The sequence below is a fragment of the Athene noctua genome, chromosome 3 (genome assembly GCF_965140245.1).
Source record: "Athene noctua chromosome 3, bAthNoc1.hap1.1, whole genome shotgun sequence".
NCBI classification, from domain to species: domain Eukaryota; kingdom Metazoa; phylum Chordata; class Aves; order Strigiformes; family Strigidae; genus Athene; species Athene noctua.
Window position 1 is genome coordinate 13,664,737 of NC_134039.1, and position 15,916 is coordinate 13,680,652.

Here is a 15,916-nt window from a genome sequence, read left to right on the forward strand (position 1 = left end):
CGCTGCGGGGCGGGCCGCCCCCACCCCATCGGCCGCCTCCCCGCGGTCCCCCCACCGCGGCGATGGGGGAGGGCGTGGCGCGGGGGGGCGTGGCGGTGGGGGGGGCGGCGATTGGCGGGCGGGCGGCGGGGCGTGGCGGGGGCGGCCGGGAGTTTCCCACAATGCCCCGCTGCAGTGCGGTCGCCGATGGATGCTGCGCGGCCGCGCTGCCATTTGCAGCCGCCGCGGCTCGTAGCGCGCCCTGTGGCCCCGGGAGCAGCCGCCCCCCGGCCGCCGCCGCCCCCCAGCGTCTGCAGCCGCCGGCCGCCCCTCGCCTGCCCCCTCCTCCCCCTCTTCCTTCTCGGCCCCGCTGCCCCGCCGCAATGAACCCCCCCGCCGCAGCCGGCGGGGAGGAGACGGGGGCGGCGGGTGGCGGTGGCTGCCGGGGGGCCGAGGGTGGTGGGGACGCGGCGGGTGCCGCCGGGGTCCCGGAGGAGCCGGGGCTGTCGGCGGCGGAGGAGTCGCTGGAGGAGAAGCTGCGGAGCCTCACCTTCAGGAAGCAGGTGTCCTACAGGTGGGTGCCGGGCGGGCGGGGCCGGCTGCGGGCCCCCTCCGCGCCCCTCTCGGGGGCACCTCTCGGGCACGGGGCGGCCGCGGGCGGGGAGGCGGCAGGCAGGGTCCGGCGGCGGCACGGCCGGGCAGCGGCGTGCGGGCAGCACCCTGGAGCCCGAGGGGGCTTTTTCTTCGTCCTGAAGCCTGAAAGTGCACCGCCCGCCCCCGACTGGTATTCCGTTAAGCCAGCGACCTGCTCCCAGCCCCGCCGCTGCCGTCGGGTTTGCGGCGCTCCTCCGGCGCGGCCGCGCCAGCGGAGATGGGGAGGGGGACGGCGTACGTGGGTGAACTTCGGAGTTACTCGGAGAGGGAGTCGGGGATCTTGTCCGGCGGCCGGGGGAATAGGTCTGTCTTTAGACTTTGCCCTTTTCTATTAAAACACGTCAGTCCGCGTCCCCGGCGCCTCCAAACGTTCCCAAAAGGGATGGGAGAAACCTTTCGGGGGGCATCGCTGCTCCCCAGGGAGGTTACTCTGTGTGGGAAGCCCCACGGACTGTAGGTCTCGCCCCCCGCCCGGTCCCCACCCGTGCCGGCAGCCGTTGTGTAAGCCCTGGCGGTGGACAAGATAGGTGGGCTGCTGCGCGCAGCACCCCCACGCGTGGCCGCGGGCGGGCAGCCCCCGTGGTGCCACATGACAGGCTGCAACCAAAGCGGGGTATTACTTCCATAATCAGGGGCTTGTATTTTGACGGCCGTGCATCTGTCCCGTATCGGTGAGGTCAAATAAAATGGGTTTCTCCCTCCCTTCGGTAAACACACCTGTCCGAAGGGGCTGTCGGTGGGGGTGGTCTGCTTTTCTGTTGCCACCTCGGATCTGTTAATGGTCCGCAGCTGATGAAAGTGATTGCCGCCTGAAAAGCTTCATGCCAAAAAGTTCTTGAGTCTTACCTAATTCTGGCAGCTTTCTGCCTGCAAAGCCCCAGTGGAGGCAGCACACCATCAGTAACTAGTATCAGAGTGTGCTTAGGGATGAGCCCTCTTAACTGGGAGGATAGAAAACAGGAGCTGCTACTTGTTTTGTCTCTGCAAGGAGAGTGCCTTTAGCTCTAGGTGAATTAGCTGAAGAATGTCCCCTGACATGGAGATATCTTTTTTTTTTTCCATGTGCTGTCAATTTACATCTGAGATAGCTTCGTAATGGTTTGAGTCTCTGCATGTGGTAGGGCTTAAAACTGATGTAATTAAACACTCTTCATAGCTGAAGTTTTATGTAAGACTTCATGTATGCAGAGAGATTTCCCCATAAGGGCCGATGGTCTTGCTGGTGAGCGTGAACTTTGGGATGATTCATACTAGACTCAATAGGGTGAGCGATGTGAAAAGGAAAACTTACTGGACACCTAAAGAGCATTACATCAGTCACCTCTCAGTACTTTTGCATCTCTACCCTGACAGTTTTCCTAGTGTCATTTAGGGGCAAGTTGTCTATTGCAGGTAAAGGCAGATTCTGTAGGTGGGATCTTGAAGTAGCTGCTAATGAGGCAGGTTTGCTAATGTGTCTGCTCTTGGTACAGAAGGAACAGGGTTTGCACAATGGAAGTGCTTCTATTCAGGCTGTGCATTTTAATTTTTATTTCGTTAGTTTTGGCATCTTCTCATTTTGGAGGCAGGTATTAAAAACTGTTTATAATGTCCTGTTTTCTAGATTATCCAGAAGTGACTTAGACATGGGTATTCTTGAAGGTTTCTGCATGGTGGATATTTATAAGGGTTTCATAATAAATGATTGTAGGAGGAAATGTTGCATTTTTTTCTCTTCTTCCTCCCACCTCTCCATCTAGGCAAGTATACAAGTCCCGGACCTTCAGACATGAAAGCCTTTTCCTAAGCATCTCTTGATGCATGTTACTCATTCTACTTGACTTAAGAACATGCAAGAAAGTACATTGAAAGCCTTTTCCTAAGCATCTCTTGATGCATGTTACTCATTCTACTTGACTTAAGAACATGCAAGAAAGTACATTTTCTTTACATACTTGGATTTTCATACCTTTTCTTCTTTTGGAGCTAGTTTTCTACAAATAATGGGCACTCCCTCACTTATCTGTAACAGTAACAGCTTGAGTAGGTAAGAGTAGAAAACTTCCTCAAAGGACCTCCACTGAGATCTCCACACCCTTCAGCCCCCAGGTCTCTTAAATTGATACCATTTCTCTCAGTAAATTAGGGTGTGGAAATACATTTGTAAATGTAAATGACCATATTATATATGGGAAAATCTATTTATGTTGGCACTTGGACACCCTTATCCACTGGTACAATGGAAGTTATTTAAGGCTTCATAGGGACTTTCAAAGAGCTCATTCAAAACTCTTTGTGCAGGTGCATTACATTGATATACACTCATATATCTGTATTTATACACACAGAAAAAAAACCAACAGTTGGAACTTGCTTAAAATATATTATTTTTTTTTGCATGCGTTTTCATGAATGTTTATTCTGTTGGTGGCAGTTGAAAGAATGAAATTAGTGGCTGAATGACAGGTCAAGGTATTGTCACAAGGGACAAAATGAAGAAGAAAAATACTTCCTGTACCCATTTTATGTTAATCACTCTCTATTATGAAACTATGGCTTACCTGAGACTGGCTTAAAGTATTATATTTTCCCCCTTTTGTTGCTAAACGGCATCTGCTTTCATTGTAATGCAGATCTATTTAGCTAATGACATAGTTGTTGCATACAAATAACTTGTCACTTTCTCTAGGATTGTACTAAAGCCATGAGTAACAGTCCAGAGAACAATGTTTTGTGCTGATGTGGCCAGTGGCTTACAATGCAGAAACTGCTGTATTATGTATGTAATGATTTTGTGTAGTAATACTGATGTAGGCATGTCTGTACCCCATATTGAACCATCAGGAGGAAAAATGTGCTTTAAATAACACAGGTGTACCTCACAGGGAGCTTGAAAACTCCCTTGACCTTGCCATGTTCCCAGCCATGCACATCTTGCACCTGACATTCATGAAGCTTGTTGTCTGCACCAAAAGCTCATCATTGCTTTAAGAGTAGGTGTTTGCTTGATGTTTTCTTTCTAGTAATATGCTGTAATTATGTATACATACACAGTGGGGATATGCCACTTATCTGTGCTTGTGTGTGAGTTAATGGGTTTAAAGTGTGTCTGTTTCTGTGTGTGTGTATGTGCTGCCAACACACATCCCTTAAGTGGATCTTAATTTGCAGATGGGACGCCTGCCCTGCCTGATGTCATGGGGGTGCTGCTGCCGGAGCTCAGCTGGGGGGTACCGCTGGTCCCACCGGTGAGGGAGGGAAGGGGAGGTCTGCAAGAAGCCTTGACCCCTTGATGAGGGGTACCTTGCAGAGCTGGTTCCTGTACAGACTGATCAAAAGCTCAGCGCACTTCCTTTTCAGCCTCATGCACTTAAGTGAGGCCAACTGGCTTAATATTTGGGTGCTGACATCAGAATGCCCACAGCTAAGCAGTAATTTTAAGGGCTAATTTTTTACCCTACAGATACGGAATTAAGTCCCTTAAAGATGTTTTGGCTTTCCTGCTTAGAAATCTTAACTAGAACAAAAAAATGTTTTTCTCAAACTGGTAGAACCAAAAGTTCAATTTCCCACCTCACTGTGAAGAAATTGGTAGATGAAGACAAAATTTTTAAATTACTGAATCAAGTACATGCCCATGCCAGAGAGATGCTGTCTACAGATTGACTGGTTCTTGGAGAAGTATTTACTCCCTACATTTCTAGACCAGCAGAATAGTTACAAAATACTGTGACACAAAGGTAGCAGGTAAATGGTTGTTTCCTTTTAATTTTTATTATTTTGCCACTGCAAAGTTCTGTGAGGAACTTCATGGTCTCTTTTCGTTAAAGTAGAGAGTAATGTAGCTTCCCCAAAGTAATTTCTGAAATGGAGAAATTCAGATTATACCAGAGATTTTCAATAAGAGTATTTCCACAATAGAGAAAAGCTTGGAAATAAAGCTCCATCCTGCAGTTTCCCCACAGGTGTTTGTATCTTTGTATCTCTAAAAACTTCATTTGACATGTAGTCCTGTCATTTTAATTGTTTAAGCTCAGAGAAATAGTGAAAGGTAATGAACCCACAACAAAAGAACCCCCACAAACAAACAAAACCAAAACCCAAACCAAAAAGCCTTCCTAAAACCAAAACAGCCAAAAAAGCCAAAAAGTAAACCAACAGTAATGTAAATGGAGTTTGATTTCTTATTATTATTTAGAAATCCAGGGAGTCTTGATTAGTGGCATTGTAAGTTTTAATGGCCCTCTTGTGAGAGCTCAAGTGGCATTTGGCAAACACCTATCACTAGGGAGTAGTTTATCTAGAGAAATGTAACTTCATTTTGACCAAGGGGAGAGATCCTCTCCCATGCAGCGGGTGGCAGGCTTTAGGATTCTTGCTTGTACATGTCTTGGGGATTTCCAGAAGTGGGGCCATAACAAATTGGTTTGAGTCCTGTGCTGCTGATAGGCAGTGGGTTGGTGACTTCATTATCATGATCTGTCTTTGGCTAAGGTGGTTTGCCTGAGTAGGAAAGCAAGCATTTTGATTTTAGTAATGTGAGTGCATAGAGGCACTGGTTTTCTTAACTCACTGTATTTGTTGGCTATCCAGTTCCACTCAGAAATGTTGCAGTCTAAAATAGGTGGTTTGAGTTTCCTTGGCTGATGTTTCTCTCTGACTTAAGAAACAAATCTGTTTGAGATGTGCCTTGTGTGATTTCCTAACCCTTCCTCTGCGAGCAGAAGCCAAGAATCAAGCTGGCCTCTCCTCGCACCATCAGCAATAACTGATTGTCTGTTACAGCAAAAAAGTAGCTGGAGTTATAATTAGAGTGGAGTTTGTTACTACATTTGAAGGGGAAAAAGTTATGGCAGAGAAATCCTACAAACCCCCTGATTACACAAGCCTTGTCAGTGTTGATGAGCATATGAGTACCTGGGAATACAGATGGGACCTTAGACCAAAATAGAAATTAAAGGATAGAAAACAGCCTCATTTTTTTTCTTCCTTTATTTACAGTCGTGATCATAAAATGGATAGCACTGCTCAGTAAATATTATATTGAGACAGGATTGTAGAGGTGTCTCCTATTACTAAGACTTAATTATTTTATGAAATATGACAGTATTTGCTAGTGTACTGTGGAGCATTATAAATAATTAAAGCTAAATGACATTTGTAAAAATGAAAACACATAACACAAGCCTTTGATCTCTTGATTGTGTTGATTTCTTTTACTTAAGTTTCCTTGAATTTTAATACACCCTATTTCTGTAAATGAGTGAGGTTTTTCTGCATGAAAATGATGGATGAATTTTTATCTTCTACCAAATGTCAAGAAAATAAGTCTCACTCTCTGGCCTAATCTCATAAGATCTGCTTACAACTGTCTTTAAGAGTTTCGGGTATGTACTGTACAGAGTTGTTACCACCCACTCGCAGAACAGTCACTCAATTTACTTTGTCGCCCAAAGCATTCAGCACCATTTTATAATTTTCTCCCAGAGCATATCACTGGATGTTTTTGGTACATGAAGGGGCCTTCAGGAAGCTCTTTCATTTAGAAAGCTTTGAGGTGGAAGCTCTGTCTTGGAGCAAAATGTAAAAAAAGGCTAGGGTATTTCAGAAACAGGAATAATACCATGGGAAAACCAGGTTGACATTTCAAATTCCCTTCTGCCTTTGAGATGTGGCTGCAAGTCTGGCCATCAATGCCTCTAGGTCACAAAAAGTAAAAGGACTGTCTGAATTTAGAGCATGTCTTATGTTCTCCCTTTTGTTTCTGAAGTTAGCAGTACTTTACGGAAGACATGTGAATGATAACTCTGGGTAAAGCTACATGTGAGCTGCAATGGAATTATGTGCATACTCAGAAGGAGATAAATGCACCAGTGATTTGAAAGCAGGAGCCTCTACGAGTGCATAATAAAGCTGTTATGTAGCACAGGCACACTCAGATTGCCCTGGGACTGTCACAGGTGGAAAATTTCATCTGGTAATAAATGCTGAATCAGATGCCATGTAACTTTGATGGGGTGGAAAAATAGTTCTGGCTAGTCCTTTGGAATAAATAAGCAGGTAGTCAGCTCTTCTCACCTGGGTCCATCATGGGGCTGATGAAGTGATTTGCTTGAAGCTTCACCAGGCTTTTGACAGGTTTGTTTTTTATTTGGCAACTTGGCCAAGATCTTGGGAAGGTGATGCATATGTGCAACAATCTCCTGTGCTCCTCCTGCTTTTTTTGTCGGTAAATCCAGCACAGCCTTGGCATGAAACACTGACTGTCAGCTAAAGGATTTCCAAGGTATTAAGTAAAAGAGGGGGAGGGAAAGAAGAAGAAAAGAATCAGGCAGGGGAGGCTCGCAGCTTTGTAGCAAGCTCTTCTACTTGCAGAACTGATGATGAGGAACTTTGCCTTTCAATAAAACCAATATGGAAAGTTGGAGCTCCAGTTTGTGTCTCACTCTCTGCAAAATTTTGTTTTTTTAAAATTTTTGTATGTGAGAGTGGTGTGTTAACTCAATTATACTGTTCACCTGCATGACCCTGGTATTTCAGCTTCTACCCTGCCCTGGGTTTTCTGAATGATTTGTCCATTTGTTGCTCTTAACAGAGGAAAGTTGTGTGGGACTGGCTGTATATGAAAAAGCATTTCAGTACATTAAGAGAAGACTGTTTATGTGCATATATATGTGTGCAGTCTATAGGAGTCTCCATGTTGGTTAGTGCTGGATATTTGATGGCTGCGTATGGGTAGGCTGACATCATGGTGAGTAGCTTCAGGGTAAAAGAAGGTGTGCGACAGGACATGGAAGATTCTGCTGTGTGTTTTGCAGGTTTCAGCTCTGGGAAAGCCATCTGTACTTTCTGCTGAATAACTGCTGGACCTTGTGTGGGCTGCAGAAAGTCTACCAGGGTGGGCTGTGCATTTTGGAGCCTTGGTGCATGCTCTGTATAAATGTCCAGGAATGTAAGATAAAGGGATGCCATTATGTTGATAATACCAGTGTATGCTGTATGGATTTTTTTCCCCCCTTTATTTAACTGTAATTTATTTGGAGGAAATATATATTTATGTATATAAAATATTAATGTGTTTGCTCATTGTTGAAGGCCTTAGGTCTGACAAAGTGCTGTGCCCAGAGTTGAGTCCAAGGTTTGCAGGCCCATCTAATGCCACCAGATATTTCTGGTTTCACTTCTTACTTCTGTCTATACTGCACTTTTTATTTCCTTTTCTTGCTTCTCTTGGTGTGGACATGCTGGCCTGTGGGTCTAACTGCTTCCCTGGTGCCCATTTTGTGCCAGGCTCTGAATTCTCCCATGGCCCTGTCTCTTGGGGTGCTGAGCTTCTGGTAGGGCCGATGCATGTGGAACCTACTTTATGCTGCCAACAGGGAAGTTGATAGCACCTCAGCCAGCTCATAAAGGCTTTTTATTTTCCTCTCTGTAAACTTGTCTTTCATTTTGCCAATATATGAATTCGGGGAGGATTTTGTTGAAGATGAAGATACATGTGGCCCTCACACCAGCGCCACCTTGTCTAATGTGTACTGGTGGCCATGTGCCACAGGTCGGCCGTGATCCTGAACAGCCTTTCCTGTCCAGAATGTGCCTGAATCCTTCTCTGAAGAGAACGTTGGACTTGGGGTAACTGTGGTTGGGAAGGAAAGTGTTTTTTTTCACCTTAAATTTCACTAGAATTGTTTCTGTTACAAAAGACCTCTTTCCCCTATTTTGGTCTGCAGAAGAGACCCACAAATGGAGTAGGAGACAGTGTAGCATCAAGGAAGTAGCTGTTTGCTTTTAAACACCAAAAAAATCTGGTGTGCTGGTTAGAGCCTTGCCTCAAACAAAAAATTCTAAGCCTTGTCCATTATATTTTGTCTCAGCTTTTTCCACCTGTGAGGCTGTAATCTCTAAGTGATAACACCTACCTAATAAAGGCGGTATAGGACCTGATTCTTTGTAAATCCACTTTGAGAAACAAAGGAAGATAAGGTGACTTATTTAAGATGGCAGATGGAGTCTGTGTGACAAGGTGGGAAAAGATCCTCAACCCTAGTTCTAACAGCAAGGCCTCTCATCCAGGTTAAAAGGAGAGGGGAACAGAAGAGAGTTGAAACTGCAGCTTTCAGAGAAAACCTGAAAGCTGTGGGAGAAGCAGAGGACAGCTGTTCATGAATATTATAATTTGATCTTGTTTAGAGTACAATATACCCAAGTTTTATCTCTGAATTATTTGTGCATTTAGCAAATGGGAGTGTTAATTTTTAAAGAGCTATGGTAGTAACCTGAGGCTGCCACAGGGCAGTAAGTGGTTCTTATGAATGTCTCAGCACCTCCAACCAACTTACTGAAATGGCTCCGTGTACAAGTAGGAAGGGGGTTGGGGTGAGGAGGGAAAGATTTATTAGCTGGTTCTGAAGGAGTGGTCGTTAACTACTGTACTCTTGGCAAAGTAAGATGGTGAAGGGGTGAGCCTGTCTATACTCTAGGATTGAGCCTGGTATTTCCCCAATGCTTTCTGTACTGCATTTTTGAGGAAGCTTGGCAGTTTGAAACAGTTATGCTAGAAAAAATTTTGCTAATGAGGTCCTGAAACTTTTGGTCCTGGATTTCCCTTCAAATACAGCTCTGAACCGTACTGTCAGAATCCCCTTCCATTTAACAGCTGTTTGAAAGCTTATCTAACTTCAAAATTTACAGTTCATAATGGGAAATTGCTATTTTATCCTCTGGTCCATCCACTCGTTTTTGAGGGGTTATGGCTTCAAATTCCACCTAGAAAGTTTTCCAGCTCAGTGGCCCTACATATTAGCTAATACTAAGCCAAACTGTCATAGACTAATGGCTCCATAGCCAGAGAGAATGGAGGTGTCCAACCGTACTTAGGTTTGAGGCATACTAACTTAACACATGGCTGCTCCTGCTTGTGTACCTTTGTGGAAAAATGTGAGATAGGAGAAGATCTAGCTAGGATGCTGCTCTCTCAGGCTGACAATAAGTATATGCCATCAGCAATGAATTTGCTCATTGGCACTTGGCAACAGTGCCATTGGGTCTGCTATAGCCTCAGATAAGCTATAGGTGCATTGAAGAGAGAAACAATACTGGTGGCTTTGGCTGACTGTATGGAAGAGCCCTTGGTGGAGAGATGTGGGCTCTTTTTGAATGTTCAGAGACTTGGAGGAAGGTGTTTAGGGGTGAGAGATGTAGGTATGGATAGTGGGAGTGTGGTGGGTGGATACCTTGTCTTTGTTACCCTCTTCAGATGGATACAAAATTCTCCACTTCCCCCTTGCAATTGCTGAGGAGTGTGTGTTTAATATGCAGGTCTAAAGTGTGTCTTATTAGGGCTATATGATACACAAGTGTTTGGGGGTATGACCTGAGGAGAAAAATAAATTTTCATATTTAATATAGATATAAGAAGCACTATGCTTATGTAGTATTTCAATAGTTGTAATTTCATTAACTTTAAAATATTTCAAAATTGTAAAATTTGTTTCAATATTTCTATTTTCTTTCAAATGTTTCTGGGTTTGACTTTTCATAAAAACAAAGAGCAAAGCCCCTAATAGGTGGATTATATGCCTTCTAAATTGTATGACTCATCAGGAAACTTGACCCACTAGGGAATGCTTTCCAAGTGGGGCAAGGATTAAGCTTCAATTGCCCAGATTCATCAAAGATGATGAGTTGAACATTTTAGAATCCCTTTGTGCTCTGAAACTGCTCCCTGATGCTGTGTAATATGCAGGAGAGGGGACTGCCTGTGATGCTCTGAGAAGGTGCCATGGGGTTTCTGGGCACCACAGGAGAGGATGAGGAAGCAAAATGGCTTTGAAGCCTGTTAGCATTAAAAGATGATGAGAAAATACCTTCCTGTCATCACTTTATTTCATTAGGTTGCTAATGAGTTTCCTCTAGGGATGGTAATGGGGTAGTTCTTACGCTTTTATCCAATTAGTGAATCATCCCAGGAGTATATCCTTTTGTTGTGAAAACACATCGAGTTTCATTCTAACTCAAGCAGTGCATCCTGTAGGTTCTCTGAAGGCAATGAAATGACATGTGTAGGTGCATGCTAGGCCAGGTCCTTGGTTATTAATTGCTGATGTTAGCCTGATTTATGGTTTTGAGATGATGCCCTAGAGGACAATGGACTCTCCTGTGAAAGTAAGTGAAACGCCAAAGACGTGAATAAAGTTTCATTATGAGTTTTCAGGTTAGTTGTAAGTTGAGACACTGAAAGAATTCAAGTTAAAAACCCATGTAGATAGGAAACAAAAAAGTGCCTTTGTTGCTTTTGCCTTAAGGGATATCTGGTACCAGCGTCTTGCCAGCTGCTTGTGCTCATAGGATCCTTTGCTGCTGGCGCTATAGTCACCTCCAGGTTTTAGCTTGATTTAAAATGACATTGAAGAAGGAATTAGCAACAGTACTGATGCAGCTGGCATGTTTGGTTGTGGGTGGCCTTCCATTAGCGAGAAGAATTTAAGCTAATCTTAATTTTTCATTTTGTCTCTGCAGGTAGCCAACAGTTGCAACTGTCACTTCTCTCCCAGGGCAGTATATTTGGCTTTGGAGCTGATAGTTTCTTTCATTTGTCCCTGCCCAGTTTTTATTGTGATAGAATTTCTGGATTTCTTTATTTCTGAGTTGCTCCCTCTCCCTTTTCATTCTGTAATTTGCCTATGTTGTCCTATCCTCCTGTCAAGACGCTGGTGCTCTTTTTGAGTTTATGTACCCAGGGCTGTGTGGTGCACAGTACAATGAATGAAGAACACACAAGTACATAAACACTGGGCTTCGCATTCTACAAGGTTAGATATAAGTTGAGTAGTGTTTTTCCTGTCTCCAAGATTAGTGTGAGCTTTCTAGTCCAGTGCTGCATCTCTGATTCTTTCATTCAAGATGTTCACAATAAGCTGCTTCCTTTTCCCTTTAGATTTGCAGTACTGGAGGTTTTCAAGCATTATGGTGGTAGACTATGTTGCAGTGGCTGCAAATGGTTACGTACATGTTTTAAGTGCAATTGGATATAGAGATTGGTTTTGGACTTCTCCCTGTCAATGTAATGCAAACCTACGGCAAAAAGAGGAGGAGGAGGCGGTGGCACCAGGTGTCTTCGCCAGCTTTTTTTCCAGCTTTTTCAGGTGTTGAAGGAGTGCTGAAAGGTGCTTGACAAGCCCTGCAGATGCATAATAAACAGTGCTGGAGTAGACTCACAGTGGCTTGTATACAGGATAGTGTTGTGATGCTTGCGTGGAGTCTCTTTTGGCCTCGCAAATCTTGATTCAGCCTGGACGGCAAGCAGCAAAACAATGTTTTTCATTTCCTTGAGTCTGATGTGGGCCATAGCATCATTTGATAAATGAGCTATGATCCAGAGTGAACAGAAAAATTACTGAGTGCTGGGTTATTTGGTGTCTGTCTTGTCAGCTCTTAGTTTCTCTTCTTTCAGCAGGTACTGGGAGGGATGACTAATGTTGGCTGTGATGTTGGGGCAGTTACGAGCTGGACTGAGAACAATATTGCAGTTAAGATGCCCCTTCACAAAGTTTATATGTGGTATTTAGAAATTGCTAACCTGATGGTCTTCAGACAAGTGACCTAGGAATGACATTTCTTTCCCAAAAAGTCTCCTTACCTATCAAACCTTAAACCTCTTGAGAGGGAGAAAAAACCATAACCTTTAACAAGGATAGCTGTGGACAGTCTAGCCTGGAAGACTTTGGTGCCCTCCAAAGGGAGGTCTGGCTGGAGCACAACTTTTCTGCTTTCCAGAGAGTATACTACTGCATGTCTCTTCCTCTGGGAATAGCCTGGGCTCTGCCAGACCACAGCAAGCTTCTGTCCAGACCACTCTTGGGGATGTGATGTCCATCAACAACATAAGACAAGCATTATGTATGTTCATTCAAGCCTGTGGGCAGTCTCGAGCCAGAAGCACTCTGAGAAATGCCCTCCAGGGCAGGATGGATCCAGAGAGTTTGTGTGTGAGCTCTCCACTTAATGAACATGTTTCAGAAAAACTTCATATGTGATGATATATTTTTTTTTTAATGGAGTAAATCCTGTTCCTTTTTTTTTTTTTTTTTTATGAAAGACAATGCTAAACTATCTCTGACAGCTCTAACTTGTAACAAAGATCTTTGGTATGACGCACAAATATTTTTATTTCCTCATATGTAGTCATTTATTCAAGATCAAGTAATGTATTCTTCCCAATTTCCACCTCATGTCTGGTGAAGATGTGAGAGATCAGATAATAGGGAATTTAAGAAAAGCCTCCTCTAATCCCCTGGTTGCACAATGTGTTTTTTTCTCCCTAATCCCTGGATTGCACAATACACTCTTCTCTCCTTACCCTCACCTCCTTGGTGCTAAAAGCAAAGCAACTGAATGTAATTATGCCATCAGCTCTGATGGGACTGAAAATATCCTCAACCTGTCCATACAATAGCTGCTTTCATTTCCCTTTTTTTGAAGAAAGGTTTGGTGTTTATGTTAGTACCCCCTCTTGTACCAAATTCAAGTAAAACAGTGTACAAAGTGAATACAGAGTAAGACACAGCTGCTGTACTTCAGAGTGGGGGCTCCTCTCTTCACAGCCCCTGCTGCCTCTCTGTAGGAACAGAAGATACGGTGACTAATTTTAGAAGGTAGATGGAAAGAAGAGGGGAGCTGACCTGTGGTTATGAAAGTGCTGGGTTCATTCCTCCTTGCTTCCTAATCGCTAAGGGCTGTTTGTTCAGGGAGAGTTGCAGTGCAGGCGGTGTCAGGGAGAGCTTTCATCACATGCCGATTATGCCTCTCTCCTGATCTAGCAGAAAAAGAAGGTAATCCACTTTCTTTTCAATCTTTGGCCTTTATCCTGAGATTACTCATGTCTTTTTGCTTCCTGAAAATCAGAGATCATCTTCTTTCACACGTGAAGTGCCAAGATACCAGATGGCCTTGCCTTTCTATCACCAATGACCTTATTTTACTATCCTTTGCAGATGTGCATCTTGCTAAATGAAAGCTGCAGCTGGCTGCCTCCTGGAGGATGTGGATGTGGGCCTGAAGTTGGGTCTGGCAGCTCTGGTGTGTGCCTGCTTCTCCCATCTGCTTGCTTTTGGAGCTGTAGGTCATAAAAAGAGGGGTTTGATCATTGCAGCCCCGGTCAGACTTTTTGACCCTTCAGCTGACCAAAGATTGGCATTTCCAGTGGGTCACAAGCAATTATAGGATGAGAACAGGAAGGGAGGGTGGGAAGCTGTGCTTGGGGTACACTAAGTAATGCTTTATAACAGTAATTTTTCCAAGCTTGAAAGAGGCCATTAGGGATATGAAACAGAGAAAGAAAGAAAAGGAGGAGGAAATAAGCTGGGATGGAAAAATTGTAGCCTAACTTCCCCTGATTTGATCCAAAGGCTGAAAAAGAGAAGGATGTGAATTCCTCTCCCATAGGAGAAGCAGTCTGCTGTCTCAAAAGGCAAGTCAGCTTTCCCGCCCACTCCTCCTGGCAATGTGGGTATTGCAGCCAGAAAATGCGGGGTTCTCCTGGGTCTTGCTGCATCTGAGCCCGCCCAGGCAGTTGCCCCCACTCCCTGCATGGTAGCCCCTTCCCCAGCTGCCTCCACCTGAGCATCCAGTGGGAGCTTTTTGTTTCTGATTCATTCGCTCTGCAAACAGTGTCACAATTTGTCAGGTGCCGAGAGTGATATTTCCTTGATAGAAATGTTGGCCCTATTGTGAATCAATCCGAACAGCTTTTTTGCAGCAAGGTTGTAAGACAATGAAATGAATTTACTACACAGGCAGACAAAGCAGCTTCTATTATGTGTGAAAACACAAATAATAGGAGGATAAATGCAAAACAGTGAGAACACGTCTTAGTGTTAGGCGGTCGCAGGCACAACAGTGCGCGTCAGCGTCTGACTCAAGTGACAGAGGTGTACACGTAAGGCGGTAGCAGGAACAAGCAGGTATGCCTGGAGGGCTCGTGCCTGATGAGGGTGAGCTGTGGGTGCATATAAAAACATGAGGAAGGCTTCAAAGATGAGGTGTGCTCAAACAGAGCAGCAATGGGAAAACACATGATTGTCCCTTAAAATACAGTGACCTTTCACTCATGCTAAATTAAGAGGTAATACTCATGAAGGTACTACAACCACACACATTTGCTTGTAATTCCAGTCTTCTACAGTGGAGAAGTGTGGCTGAAAAATTTCAAATAGAACATGTTTTATTTTTTATTTTGACACAATATTTTCCAACTGAAATCTTCTGGGGAAGGTGCTGATTTTGTTTAAAAAAAAAATAGATGAGCAATACATTCATACATTGATTTTAACTGAAATATAGAATAGTTGATACTATAATTCCTTGGGATTTCTTCATGTTGAGTTCTTTTTTTCACTCTGATTCAGAAGAGAAAAGTTATTTTGTTTCGATTTGACATATGAGCATTTCCTAAAGAATGGAAATGCTGAGTTCTGGCTGGCCAAAGTTGGTATTTGGTAGCATCTGTGAAACTGTCTTGGTCATGATTTAATTTTCCATGATAGAGATGTGTTGTAATATCAGCCCTATGATCCTTAGCCCCTTTTGAAGGACCAAGAGGCTGAATGAACATGGAAGATGAATTGTTCTCTGACTGATAGCAGGAGCCACTTGGTGTCATGATTAGAGTATATTATCAGGGTAATATTGGGTAGTGGATGACCACCCACACTTTTATAGCTAAACAGGGAAATAATTTTCCAAGGATGTCTGTAAGCTGAATGTACACCAGGTGTATAGTTAATGGTGGTTGGTTTTTTCCTTTCCTTCTCTTGCTGAGAATATTCTGTGCCTGGGAATCTGCCTCTTCAGCTATTGGTAAAATGTACCCAAGTAGTCACTTATTGGATACCAACTCTTGTCTTACACAGAGAATGAAAGTGATATCTGATGTTAAGGCTGGAAAGTCTTCTGTCCGCAGGAAGTGTTGACCTGCTCTTTAGCCATTTCTGCCATTTCTGCCTTTTTCGACCATGGAGCTGTCAGATCAGCATTTACTGTCCTTCAGGGAGAGGTACCAAGGTGTGGATCTTGGCTGGATGGTGGTCTCTCCCACTGTGCTCTGGTCATTGGGTTCGCACCACAGTGTGCTTGGATCAACAAGGTGGGAGTTTTGTAGAAGTCAAATTTCCATGAAATTTGGCTCTCGGGACTGAGGTACTCCCTTCCAACAAGGCAGTGAAGAAAGAGGGAGCCCAGCATATTTTAATGGCTACTTGTGCAGGGTTGATGACCATCTTCTGTTCAGGGCTGAAGGGTGTTGGTA

The 15,916-nt window shown here is 44.1% G+C and overlaps 1 protein-coding gene across 4 annotated transcripts in view; it reads left to right on the forward strand.

Moving 5' to 3' along the window:
* Window positions 1-253: 253 nt before the first annotated feature.
* DGKI (diacylglycerol kinase iota) overlaps window positions 254-15,916 on the forward strand; it is a 220,834-nt gene continuing 205,171 nt past the window's right edge. For all 4 annotated transcript variants that reach the window (XM_074902027.1, XM_074902028.1, XM_074902029.1 and 1 more), the window contains exon 1: window positions 254-553. In XM_074902027.1, coding sequence (XP_074758128.1) covers window positions 363-553 — 191 coding nt within the window. In that variant the 5' untranslated portion in view covers window positions 254-362. The remainder of the gene's footprint in view (window positions 554-15,916) is intronic.